We start from the raw sequence: 12,406 nt of genomic DNA, 5'->3' as shown, positions 1-12,406 counted from the left end.
GTGGTGGTGGGAGGGCGGTCGGGGGGGGGGGGGGGTTGTAAGGACCCCCTCCACACCACCTGTCTCCAGCTGGGAGGCGGGGTCACTGTTTGGACACAATCAAGTCATCGTGTTCGTTTCGATTGATATTACAGCTGCGGTGGTTGTTGTTGTTGTTGTCCTTTGAAGTGCTGTCGAAATGAAGTTGAGTTGAGTTAAATTGTGTTAAGAGTCAATCTCCATCCGCGAGAGAGCCATTTTGTCGTGTTGTGGAAATGTGTAGTGTAGTAGGACGTATTCCCTAAGGGTGTCCATTCAAGTTGGGTCCCCGAGAGCCTCTTTACAGCCTGTTTTAGATGATTCCCTCCTCCAAATACACCTGATTCAAGCCACGCCCCCAAACCAAAACAGACTTACGGAGTCGTCAGTCTTTGCATAAATTATCTGACTGACGGAGTCGTTTTCTGAACCTTCTTCCTCTGCAACCTGCTTGGCCATGTGACCTGGCCTCCGTGTAACCATGGTAACGGCAACCAACATCTTTGTTGCCACTCCGCAGCCATGCGCTCACGCGGGGGCAGAGCCCATCTGCCAGTCCCACTTGCCGACTAGCTGTGAGACAAACCACTGAGTGGTCGCCAGTCAAATGTCAACAAAGGAATGGAGAGGAAACAGATGGCGTGATGTCGTGATATCATTTCCTGTTTGGCCGCTGAGTTGTAATTATTATTATTTACTTGGGTGTCTTCAAAGGCGCTTATAAATAAAATCTATTATTATATTATATTATTATTAACAATAACACCGGTCAACACGTTTTTACTCATTTTTCTTAAAATCATATAAAACTAAACGTTTCTTAATCCCCCCCCCCCTGGTTTCAAATCTGCCCTTGTTTTTTTCCCAGCAGCACATCAAGTTTTTATAATGATTGTAGTAATAGTAATAAGTGAAGTATGTATTAATATTTATGAATGAAAGGGATATGTTCAACAACAGGTGGATTTTTTTTTCTGCAGCGTCACAGCTATAAATAACAACGCGTTGTAGAATGCGTATTTCGAAAGCTTTTAGAGGTCAAACTTAAACATTCAAATGAAAAGAGCTCCAAAACTCAATGTGCGAAAAAAACAATCAAGACCATTTTTAGACCAGCCTCAAAAATCGTCTAGACTCGGATTCAAATTTGATTTGTGCGTGTGTGTGTGTGTGTGTGTGTGTGTGTGTGTGTGTGTGTGTGTGTGTGTGTGTGTGTTTTAATTCCACTTATTGTTATTTGGTCACTGTTGCTGACGACTGTGGAGTTTTGATGGCTTGGTGCTGCGTTTTCAAAGCGAGTCATTGGTCAAGGGGCTGCTGCCACCTTCCGTCAGTTCGGTAAACTGCATGTTTGTGTCGTGCAACTGAAAATACGAAAAACAATAATAAGGAGAATTATGACAGCATGAACGTAACTAAATGAATACGTTGCAATATTTGGTATGACTAACGGCACTTTTTTTCTTTCCTATCGCCCACATGCAATCACAACTGGATGAATCCTCGTGACGTTACAGGCCTACACAGTGAGTCTTTTCAGCGATTGTCTTTTTACAATCAACTTTTCTGAGTCTTCCCTCCTATAGTGTGTTGTATTTCTCTACGTTTACATAGCTAGACTTGCGCATAATTTATTTTAAATTTCAGTGATCATTTTCACAGCCACGTTTTTTTTTCATTTCCACTGTATATTTAATTTTCAAAGAAATGTCCATTGCTGTTGCTGATATTTCGTCTGCACTTTCTACTCACGTTCCTCCCATGAATTGGAGCGTGGAGGTTTGTTTGTTGATGTTGCTGCATTTGTCATTGTGTGTCTGTTAACATAACACGTTCTGACGCATTGTTCCGTGATCTTTAGAAAAAAAAAACACAAAACTACACTGTGCTCACTTCACGATTATTTGTCTTTATTTCAAAAGCAAATTGAGAGTCTCAATTCCCAACCGAGCATTAGGATGCGTGAATGCCTTCAATGTATTTGATTTCATCATGATATTGATCATGTAAGAAATGAAAGATATTTATGAGCTGAGATATGATCAAACGTTTCGGAGTCCTAATGATGGCTCATCTTTTCGTTTGGCCCAGCTCGCATGGAAAGTTTTTTTTGAGGCGGGGGTTGGGGGGGGGGGCTTCCTCACCCCCCACTGTCACCCCCAGTAAAGGCTGACTTCAACCATCCTCCCAACCCACGTACACATGTCGACCACAAAACATGCAACACAACACACATGACACAATAAGATTTTGCCCTCATCAAGAATTCTCATGGACAACATTAACATCTTAAAAGGTCAAATTTCAAGATGGGGTTTCTGTAGCATTTTGTTTAAAAAAAAACAAATGCCATTTTTATTTTAGGGATAGCTTTTACACATCACTCCACATCAAAAAGCAGCTTCACTTGAACATGCAAGGTCGGGTACATAATTGAAATGTGTTCAATTGAAACGCCAGTTGGGTCAGCAACCCTGATCGAATTACTTTTTTGTTCATCACATGAATACAAACATTTTTTTTAAGTACAAAACCGTCTCGATTGATACGTTGCGCAATATTAGAAATAATTTAGAAAAACACATTTACAGTAGACGTGAAATCTACTTTACAATCTGTCAACGTGAAATAAAACATGTTTTTTTATTCAGATTAAAAAATACGAAAAGAACAATGGAATGAAAAGAGTGCTTCAAGAGTGCTTGTATCCGATGACGTGTGCGCGCTCGCGCGGCTCAGGTCCAGTTGCCGTTCCAGCAGGTGAGCCTCGCGATGGCCCGCTGGCTTAGGTGGGCGTGGGCCCATAGCGGAAAGGCCAACCGGAGGTCGAGCAGGCCGCTGACCCGCTCGCTCGGTTTCCCGTCCCGCAGCACAACCGTCGGGATGGCAGTGGAGGCGAATCCGCGATGAGCTTGCCGCAGCGCCTCCAGGCTCCGCTCGGCGCGCTCGGCGCACTCCCGCTTCATCTTGTAGCGGTGGTTCTGGAACCAGATCTTCACCTGGTTGGGGGTCAGCCGGATGCGGCCGGCCAGGTGCTCCCTCTCGGGCGCGTTCAGGTAGCGCTGCTGCCGGAAGCGACGCTCCAGTTCCGACGTTTGCGCTTTGGAGAAGAGGACGCGACGCTTTTTACGGCCACCGACGTCGCGCGGCTCGTCCGGTGACGCGCCCGCACGCTCGTGCACTGCGGAGGACAAAGTCGCCGTCAAACGAACTGCGGTCATTCATCATCGAGTTCATTTGGCAATCAATCAATCGAATTGGAGCACATGCAAACAGAGCCGAGATTCGAACACCGAACTGCCTCAGAACCGGCAAGCGTGACTTGTCCGCCTACAGCTGACCATCATTTGTGTTGTAAATTTGCGCTCACGTGACAAGTTGAGGCGAGACTCGGCGCGGTTCTTCTCGGCCTCGGCCTTGGCGTCGGCCTCGTCTTCTTCCGGGTCTTCGGCACCCGAACCGCAGCACGTCCCCGCAGCGTCCGGCAGGTCCAGAATGTCCCGCACCAAGAAGCCGACGCGTCCCAAAGACATGGCGCGCGCGCGCGCGGGAAACATGACAAATAGCCGAAGAAGAAATTTGGAATGCGGGGAAAAGTTCCGAAGTACAATAATTTGTGTTTGTATTCTCCTACGGGTTCCTGTGTTTTCTTGTTCGAGAAGCGAGCATGGACTGCAGCGCAGACACGAGCACGCACGCACGCACAAACGAGAGGCGCGTGCTCGTTAAAAAGGCGCGAGGCCGAGGAGGTGGGTCAATGTCGTCACTCGGCCACTTCCGCTTGTTTTTTGACCAAATTTGGAAGGCAGGAGCCACCACGCAAGCAGGAAAAAACAACCAAATAGTTATTTTCGAACAAATACATGCATGACGTCGATTCTAGTTGTGAGCTATCAAGCTAATCAATTCACGTTAGACTGAAGACTTGATTGACATGTCCTAAATGCAGTTTAAGGCACCTTCCTTTTCTCCTTTTTTTCTTTTTATCAGAAAAAAAGAAGGCAACCAGAAAAAGAACAACAATATGTGTCATGTTTTGTCTAATATCAAAGTCACAACGGTAAACAAATGTCATAATAAATAACATCATCAATCTTAGTGTAAAAAAAAACATCAGCATTTTTTCTCTTTTTTAATGTGTCACTAGGCAATTGAGTGATAAATAAATGGTTTCATAAAATAAATATAAAAAACATCTTTAGGTAATCTATTACAAACAATTAAGCGGTTATGTTGGTTTGTTGCAGGGTGAACTTGTCTTTGTAGCATCTTTGTTCCACCGCGAAATAAATGATTTATTCATGAAACCTTTTAGGAAGCTTTTCTCAAAAGAAAAACCTCTTACACAGTATGAAAGCAAACGATCACGTGTCTTATTCAGATTTGATTCAATAACATCAGTTGAGGGGTGGTTTTGAAACATTGATAATTCCGTCATTCACATCATAATCATGTCATCTATCAGCCACAAGAAAGATTTTTTCTCTCTCTCTTTTGTTTGCATTTGTCAGCGTTTTGGAATTAATGTTTGATCATGTTTACGTCTCATTGCACTTAGGATAAAAGAAGGAATGTCAGTAAATAATTGTTTTTGATTTTCTGATTCATTGTCAACATTGTGGAGGACAAACGCACACTTTTGCTACTTTTTCTTTCTTTTAATTAAGGCCTATTATTATTATTATTATTATTATGCTTATGCATTTTGACTTTCATGTAAAATATCTTACATACTGTATGTGTACGCGTGCGTGCGTGCGCCCGCCCGCGTGATAGAGAGAGAGAGAGAGAGAGAGAGAGAGTGAGTCGTGTGTGTGTGTGTGTGTGTGTGTGCGTGTGTGTGTGGGTGTGTGTGTGTGTGTGTGAGAGATCTTGCTGGGTGGTCGAACTGTGCAAACAAACACCCGATAACACACAAAGCCACAAAGGCGGCACAGCCTCCACATTTAAAGCATTTATTCCCCCTCAATACTTTTTAATGATCTCTCTCACACAGACACACACACACACACACACACGCATATACGGATACATGGTCACGCGGGCAGTTGTCATGGTATTCTACTTCAAATGGATGATCATTGCTTGTATTCATGACACACTCACACACACACACACACGCGCGCGCACACACACACACACAGACACTATATGTACTTTGTCTATGATCGAGGCCGTGCCATTGTAAGTCAATGTGTTTGCTAACTGGCAACCATTGCATGACTTGCCTGTCATCGACCTAAGATTGATTGGCGACCAGGCCACAGAGTGTCTATGTCTTCTCTGTGCTTGTGTGGAGACTCTCGGCCAAAGTCAGATTGACTTCATCATTCATTGGGTGGGGGGATACTATCGAAAAGGGACGGAGGGATTTCAAGCGTGCCGGTGACATGAAAAGGTAGATTACAAATGCGGCCCATCCGCTTTGGGCTTTGGTGCCGCCTCCCAACGTGTCAACAGCGAGCTTCGCTTCCCGCCGGGGAGCAGAGCGCCAACGCCTCCCGCTGCTCCGCCGCACCGCGCCGCGGGTGGCGAGACAAACAAAAGCACAAAGCCACAATGATGCCGCTTTGTAACCACTGTGGAACATGGAGGAACGATGGTGAGAAAAGCAATGAGTTGAGGAGGCTGGTGACAAGGAGTTGAGGAATGGATGAGGAGTTGTGGAGAGAGGAGAAAAGTTGAAGAGAAGACTCGGATTGGCCCAGGAGTTCAGGAGGTGAACAGGGATGAGGTGAGCAGGCATTGAGAATTGGGTGGGGAGTTGAGAAAAGAAGCAAACAGTTGGGGAGGGAGGTAAGCATTTGAGAAAGAGGTGAGGACAAACAATTTACTGGTACTCGAAAGAACGGAAGAGTAATTCTTAATAGTGGCACAAATGTGCATTCAAATGGTTACAGTGTTTAAAACTCACAATATGAATACATGGATAGAAAAAAGATCACAGACGCACGTAAATAGGAGTAAGAAGAGGCAGAAAAAGTCCCCAACTATGATAATCTCCAGCGTGGAGTTCCCCAAGGGTCAATGCTGTGACCCCTTTTGTTCAATGTGTAAATGCTTCCATGAGGCCAGTTAATATGTAGTTCGATGGTGCCCTACCATAGCTACAGTATGCGGATGACACTCAGATCTTGGCCTGTAGATTTATTGAATTGAATACAACTTTATTGTCAAATGTGCTGTACATATGTGTAACATACAGACTGCTAATTTTCATTTGCGATGGCATTTCACATTTTTTGTTTGCATTAAGTTTTGGTTAGACTTAGAATTATAGAATGAAGGCCTAGACTAAGATAAAAATGAAACAACTTTTTTGCTTGACATTTTAATGGTTTTGTACATTTTTAATTTAGTTGTACGTAACGTTAGTGACTTTCTTTTTTGTTGTTGTTATTGTTGTTATTGTACACTGCAAATTGTTTTGCACATTGTTGTGGACTTTGTTGAAAAATCTAATAAGCATATATAGTAAAACATTGTACAGTACTGTTCACTTTTTCACTGTTCCTTTTAGTCGGCCCAGAGCAGTGACCATGACAGTGAGTTCCAAAATTTGGTATTTGGGCTTCCTCTAGTGGCACTTGAAGAAATACTTAAAATAGTGTACTAATATTTATCCAGTACGGTACATTTGTGAAGATAAATGTAAATATCACTGGCTCCCTATACATTCTAGAGTTCTCCTTAAGATCCTATTATTTGTTTTTAAATCTGTAAATGTCCTCGCACCACCGGCTCCATTCTGTACTGTGTACAGTTGATTTTTTAAATGTATTACTTTGGTTTTCCACTTTCTTCCTTTCAAAGTTTTGCTGCTGTAAATTGCGAATTTTTCCATTGTGAGACAAGAAAGGTTATCTCCTTCTTACCTCTCTGAGCTCCTCTGTTCCTACACACCTGCCCTGCCTCAGGTCTGCGGACCAGACACTATTAGAGGTACGGAGAGCTCAGCTTTACTGTTTTTGTGCTTTCTCCTGTCTTCGTTATTAATTTATTGATTTATTGTTGTGTATATATATATATATATGATGTTTCATCCATGTACAGCACTTTATAAAGAGCGGCGGTTGTTTTAAAGTGCTTTATACATACAGTTGAGTTGATATGTGAACACTTATGTATTATTATTATTATTATTATCATTTCTTTACGCAGAAAAGTTAAATAAATCAGACATTTTATTTTGGGGGATTAGAGGGTTTTATTTCAAAGCCATATCGTGTCATCCTATTTATTTATTTATTTATTTATTGCTTTCTTTTAGTTTAGTTTCAAGTACTTCTAGAGTCAAGTACTGTACTACCTAAATAGAGATATAATTATTTGGGCGTTCTATGATTAACTGCATCAAAACCAATCCAGAGGAAGCCACAATGAAAGTTCCGCCACCATTGTTAGAAGATGTAAAGACACAATTGATCTCCATGTCAATTGGATTCCTTGTTGAACAACATTTACAGCTACAGTAAATACTTTTATTTCAATACAATTAAAGGCAAAAAGTTCACACGCGTTAGGTTGGTACGGTGGATGCTGAGTTGGAAGAACATAAAAGGTTGTTACTTAAAATTGCAGGGAATTTGTGTAGGTACAATGTAAAAGCAAAACAAAAGAAAAAAATATTTGTACGTACAGTATGTAGTTTATGCACGCGCGCAGACGCTTTGTTTTCTGTCCCTTTGGTGCCACCTACTGGTATTGCCATGCAAGCGACACACTCGCAAGATGAAATACAGTACAGAACTGGAGAGCTCGACTTCCCTCTTGTGGCTGACCGCGGTATAGCCCTGGGTCGCACACAGTCCACTTGAAAATGGATGAGCAACTTTCAAAGTGTTTGTCGTCAGTACCGTAATTCAAGTACCATAATGTGAAAGTTAAGCAACACTACTTAAAGTAGTTTTACATGACTTCAACAACAAATATGCTGGTAAAGACAAAGTAAGACAAACAACCATACGCATGGTTTTATAAATAAATAAATAGATAAATAAATACTGTATGTATATATATACACAAACAAACAAAAGAGTGGGTCTGTTAAAATGAAATGTGGTAAGGATGACTATTTTTGATAATGTAAGATATAAAGATGTAAATGTCTAATATCTGTATTATCTCTCCACCTGATCCCTCACAATGTGTACATTTGACACTTTTTTACACGCGTATCAGCCTGCGTGTGTGTGTGTGTGTGTGTGTGTGTGTTACAAAGAGATGGTCCATTGTGATCGTGTTTGCTGACACAGTACATCTGTGCTGTTGTGATCCCTGCTGCAGCACAATGAACAAAACCAGGCAGAGATGCTGAGGCACATACCCTGTTGCTTTCAACACACACACACACACACAAAAGCATGGCACAGATTCAGATTCATGTGCAATTCTGAAATACTTTGTCTAAATCGACTGGAATCAGTTAATTTCTGGGGATAAACAATTTATGAGAGCAAATAGGACCGAATCTGCCCAACTATCACTTTAATCATCAGCACCTAGAAAGAGGAGGAATGGAGGATGGAGGGGAAGCAGAAGTAAAACAGTCCAAAATCTGGATGTCATGGATAAGGAAGAGCAAAAACGGATAAGGAATGCAGATCGCCTGAAGTTTAATAAATGCAAGAGTGTAAAACTAAGTCTTACATTGGCATGAAAACACTTCTTTAGTATAAAACAGACAAATGATCCAGGTCTTTAGGTGAGTTAAAAAAACATGTTTGGTGAGATTCCAACTACAAATTATGTCACTAAATCTCATGTTGCTCAGTGAAATTGGCTTCAGGGGCTGTATTTCCCCCAAATTCCAGATGGGCAAAAGAAATCAAAATTTTGAGTCACACCAAAGACAAAAATATGATCTATCCCAAAACCAGGTGGTGACCCATGTGAACCTAGAAACTGGTTTGACTGGCTTGGCCGACATCTCCGGTTGCCCACGAGCGAACACGCAAAGACTGTTGGGAGGCAATTCGCAGCCTCGGCATAGATACTGCGATAAACAAAATGGCAATCATCGTAAGTGGAATGTATTAAGCCAGTTTACGGTCAGATTTTGGAAAAATCTGTCTCATGAGTCAAAATTTGGCCTTCAGAGCATCATCATGCATGAGGTCGGAAAATGTCGGGAGGCTGATAGTCACGTCTACCAAATTTCTTGTTGCAATGTGAAGTTTTCAAACTCAATAATAATAATGTCATTTTATGCTTTGCCACCGCAACTTGTGAAAATTGGGGAGTTTCGTTTAAGGTAGTACTACAGGCTCAAGGGGAAACGTTACTCAACATTAGAAACTGCCAATTGAAATTTTAGTGACACAAAAGTCTTTGCGAAGACATTTTTAAACAGGCGCAAAGGGCTGATGACCATAACAGCAAATGTAGCGTCATGCAGTCTTGTTTATGTTCCATTTGTGAGGAAATAAATGGCTGGTGCATGACTATCTTTAGATGGTGACATCAGGGAGCACCCGGACGGAACGCCCATTATCATTTAAAAAGGACACAAAGGCCTTGTGGCACCGTAAAATGTCAATTGAATCAATGCAGCGCGACGACAACGTTGCTCAACGGTATTATCCAACATGCATAATTAAGCCTATCGATAGAACATACAGCAGCATCTCTGTGGAGTCAAAACACTACTTTGCTCCGGGCTGCCGTGTGCACCATAACGTTGTAATAGGTGTGAAAAAGGAAAATCAAACCGAAAAATTAATCTGAGATGTGATGGACTGTTTGGGACATGTGTGGCTCATCTGTTATCTATCAGTGCACCTTTTTTTTTTAACCCTTTCAGGGACACCGGTTACTACAGTGGACAGCTTATCGTGTTATCAGGTTATAGGGTGCATGAAAGGGTTCATGATCCGTCGAGCTCTCATGCCGCGTATTCATCATTTATCTCAGGAAACATCTGCTCAGCGCAGGATACGCATGCCAAGAGTTCATCGTAACCAATTTTGAGGTGTGAACAAATGAACACAGTATGCTAAGCTAACAAGCTTCTCCGTCTGTAATTTCGATTTGTCGTGCAGGCTTAATGGTCCGCAGTTTGACAAAGGCCGGCAACGACTTCAGCACCATTAAACAAGCAATTCGACCTGGTCTTTTGTTTGACATCCCCAGTCCTTCGAGCCTCATTGACTTCACGTCGTTAACATCTCGCGAGGACGAGAGCGGGTGCGGCCCAAGTTGGAGTCTTGTGTCCCGTACGTCGCAAACTACAAGCATAACAATAAAGCTTTTCTTTTTTTATACAGATAACTCTGCGATGATGTCACCTTTAGGGGAATTCCACATGGCCAGAAACTCACCAAATTTGGTAAATATGCTTTTGAAAATGTATTTTAACTCATTCACTCCCAAAGACGTTTTTAAACATCTTTTCAGACTTGGTCTAGAATTGGCTGGTCCTGAATGAGTTTTAAGGAGCCCTCATTGTCACTCAGTTATGCCCACAGGATCATTAAAAAAAATAAAAAATAGCCCACCACGTGTGTTTCACCAATAGTCACGCGGCGGCACTTTATGTTCTTCGTTACATTTTGGGCCTTTTTTTGAAGCTTTTATGATGCCATATTAGTATTAGCTTACGATGTCACATGTACACGTTGTTGTCTATGCGTTTGTGTTTGCGTTTGCCTTGCTTCGTTCTGTTCTCGATTGCCTCGTCGTGAGCATAAAGATGAAATAAAAGAACATACATTTGGGAGTAAATTCGGACAAGATATCGTACGTTTTGTGACATTTTGTTTTGGTGGTGTGCTGTGAGATTTTTCAGCTTTTAAAGGGGTGACTTAGCTCTATAAATGTTGGGGAAACATTTGTTCTGGACAGACGGGTGATGCTGAATTAACTTTTTTTACTTTTTCATTTTGCCTATGCCATCGAATATGGACAGGTGTCACATTTGATGATTCCAATGATTTCTTTTCATTGGACGTCACTGGCTTGTGTACCTAATGAGGTGGCCAGCTCTGCATTGTGTGTGCGTGTTTGCGTGTGTGTGTTGTGTCTAGGGTTTGACACAATGCATTTTGTTGTGTGGGAGCTTGTGTTGTGTGGGTGCCTGTCACAGTGCACGCTTGACAAAGGCTGACTTAATGGACTAGTGCTGAGTGGTGGTGGCGGCTGACCCGCGTGCGCACACACACACACACACACACACACGTCTCAATAGAGCCAATGGGATGATGTCATGACCATAATTACTTTTCAAATCTCGAGTACACGACATATGTTGGATGTAATTGTGCTCTGCATTAATGGCACCATTGAAATGAATGTCAAGAATGAAAATATTTTTTTTCTTCAATTCTATGGAGATTGTGCTGCTCCTTGTGGTGTGCACTGCTTGACCACCTGCGGGCAGTCAATAACAGACATACGGGTACGACAGCTGCATTAGTCATTCTTGGCAAAAGATAAGAAAAATAAACGATACGGCTGTGAGTATTGCCGTGTTGGTCGACTTCCTCGTTTCCGGTTAGACGGAGTCACTCAAGTGGCAGGAGGATTACGGTGCTTGATGAGGGCGGGTGGCGGTGAAAAGCAAAATCTGCGATAATCTAAAAATAGAAGTAGCAGCTTTGCTCATGCGTCAAAAGATGAGGTGCTGACTCCTTCTCCTCTTTTCATTGCTGTGACTTCTTTTTTTTTTTTTTTTAACATGGTTTCTTGCACTTAACTCATTCACTCCCAAAGACGTTTTTAAACGTCTTTTCAGACTTGGTCCAGAATTGACTGGTACTGAATGAGTTAATATCTTTGATTTTGATTATTTACAATAACGGATTGAACAACCAATGATTCAGAAAAACATAATAACTCAACATAAAATAAAGTACAAACCATAATTCATTTAGTTACAATGATGCAATAAATTATTTTATATAATTTAACAAATAACGGATGTCTAAAACTGTTTATATTATGAATTTGTTTTATTGAATTATTTTCAATTAAATTAGATAGACCGATAACAAAAATTATTAAATTGTAAATAAATGAAGAAAATGGTTTATCATCCTATTTTTTTTTAGAATTCAGCAACTGTTTAATGGAATAAATGAATTAAAAAAAAAGAATGAAAGGCTTGGTCAGAAATAATCAACATGTTATTATCCAAATGTCCCCAAAATAGTTTGAATGAGTCAAGTGGACGCCCACCTGTTCCCACAGACCGCATTGGAGGGACTTCCCTGAAACAGACACACACGCACCATGAGTGTGTTGCTGACATCATACATGAGTCACAACCTAAAATGAAAAGACGACTTAATGCATATGTCACCCCCTCATAACCTCTTTGTCCTCACTTGTTAAACAATTCCACTACGAGCGCAACTTTCAGCCTTCTCCTATGCAATGCACACACGACTGA

At 41.7% G+C, this 12,406-nt stretch overlaps 1 protein-coding gene across 1 annotated transcript; it reads right to left on the bottom strand.

Moving 5' to 3' along the window:
* Positions 1-1,907: 1,907 nt before the first annotated feature.
* On the bottom strand, positions 1,908-3,757 carry LOC147187975 (homeobox protein XENK-2-like). Its single transcript, XM_086100694.1, has 2 exons — positions 3,389-3,757; positions 1,908-3,199 (listed from the first exon to the last, which is right to left on the bottom strand). Exons 1-2 carry the CDS (start codon positions 3,573-3,575, stop codon positions 2,754-2,756), a joined length of 633 nt encoding a protein of 210 aa, XP_085956820.1. The 5' UTR covers positions 3,576-3,757; the 3' UTR covers positions 1,908-2,753.
* Between the last annotated feature and the right edge of the window lie 8,649 nt (positions 3,758-12,406).

Source organism: Hippocampus guttulatus, chromosome 20, assembly GCF_054856545.1.
Source record: "Hippocampus guttulatus isolate MCC_2025c chromosome 20, RoL_Hgut_1.0, whole genome shotgun sequence".
Lineage (NCBI taxonomy): Eukaryota > Metazoa > Chordata > Actinopteri > Syngnathiformes > Syngnathidae > Hippocampus > Hippocampus guttulatus.
Note: the sequence above shows the minus strand (reverse complement) of the source record. Positions and strands in the feature narration are given on the sequence as shown.

Coding starts and splice junctions, on each gene's coding strand:
- LOC147187975 (XM_086100694.1), bottom strand. CDS start 3,575: ATGTTTCCCGCGCGCGCGCGCGCCATGTCTTTGGGACGCGTCGGCTTC. Junction 3,200..3,388: donor GTCTCGCCTCAACTTGTCAC/GTGAGCGCAAAT, acceptor TGTCCTCCGCAG/TGCACGAGCGTGCGGGCGCG.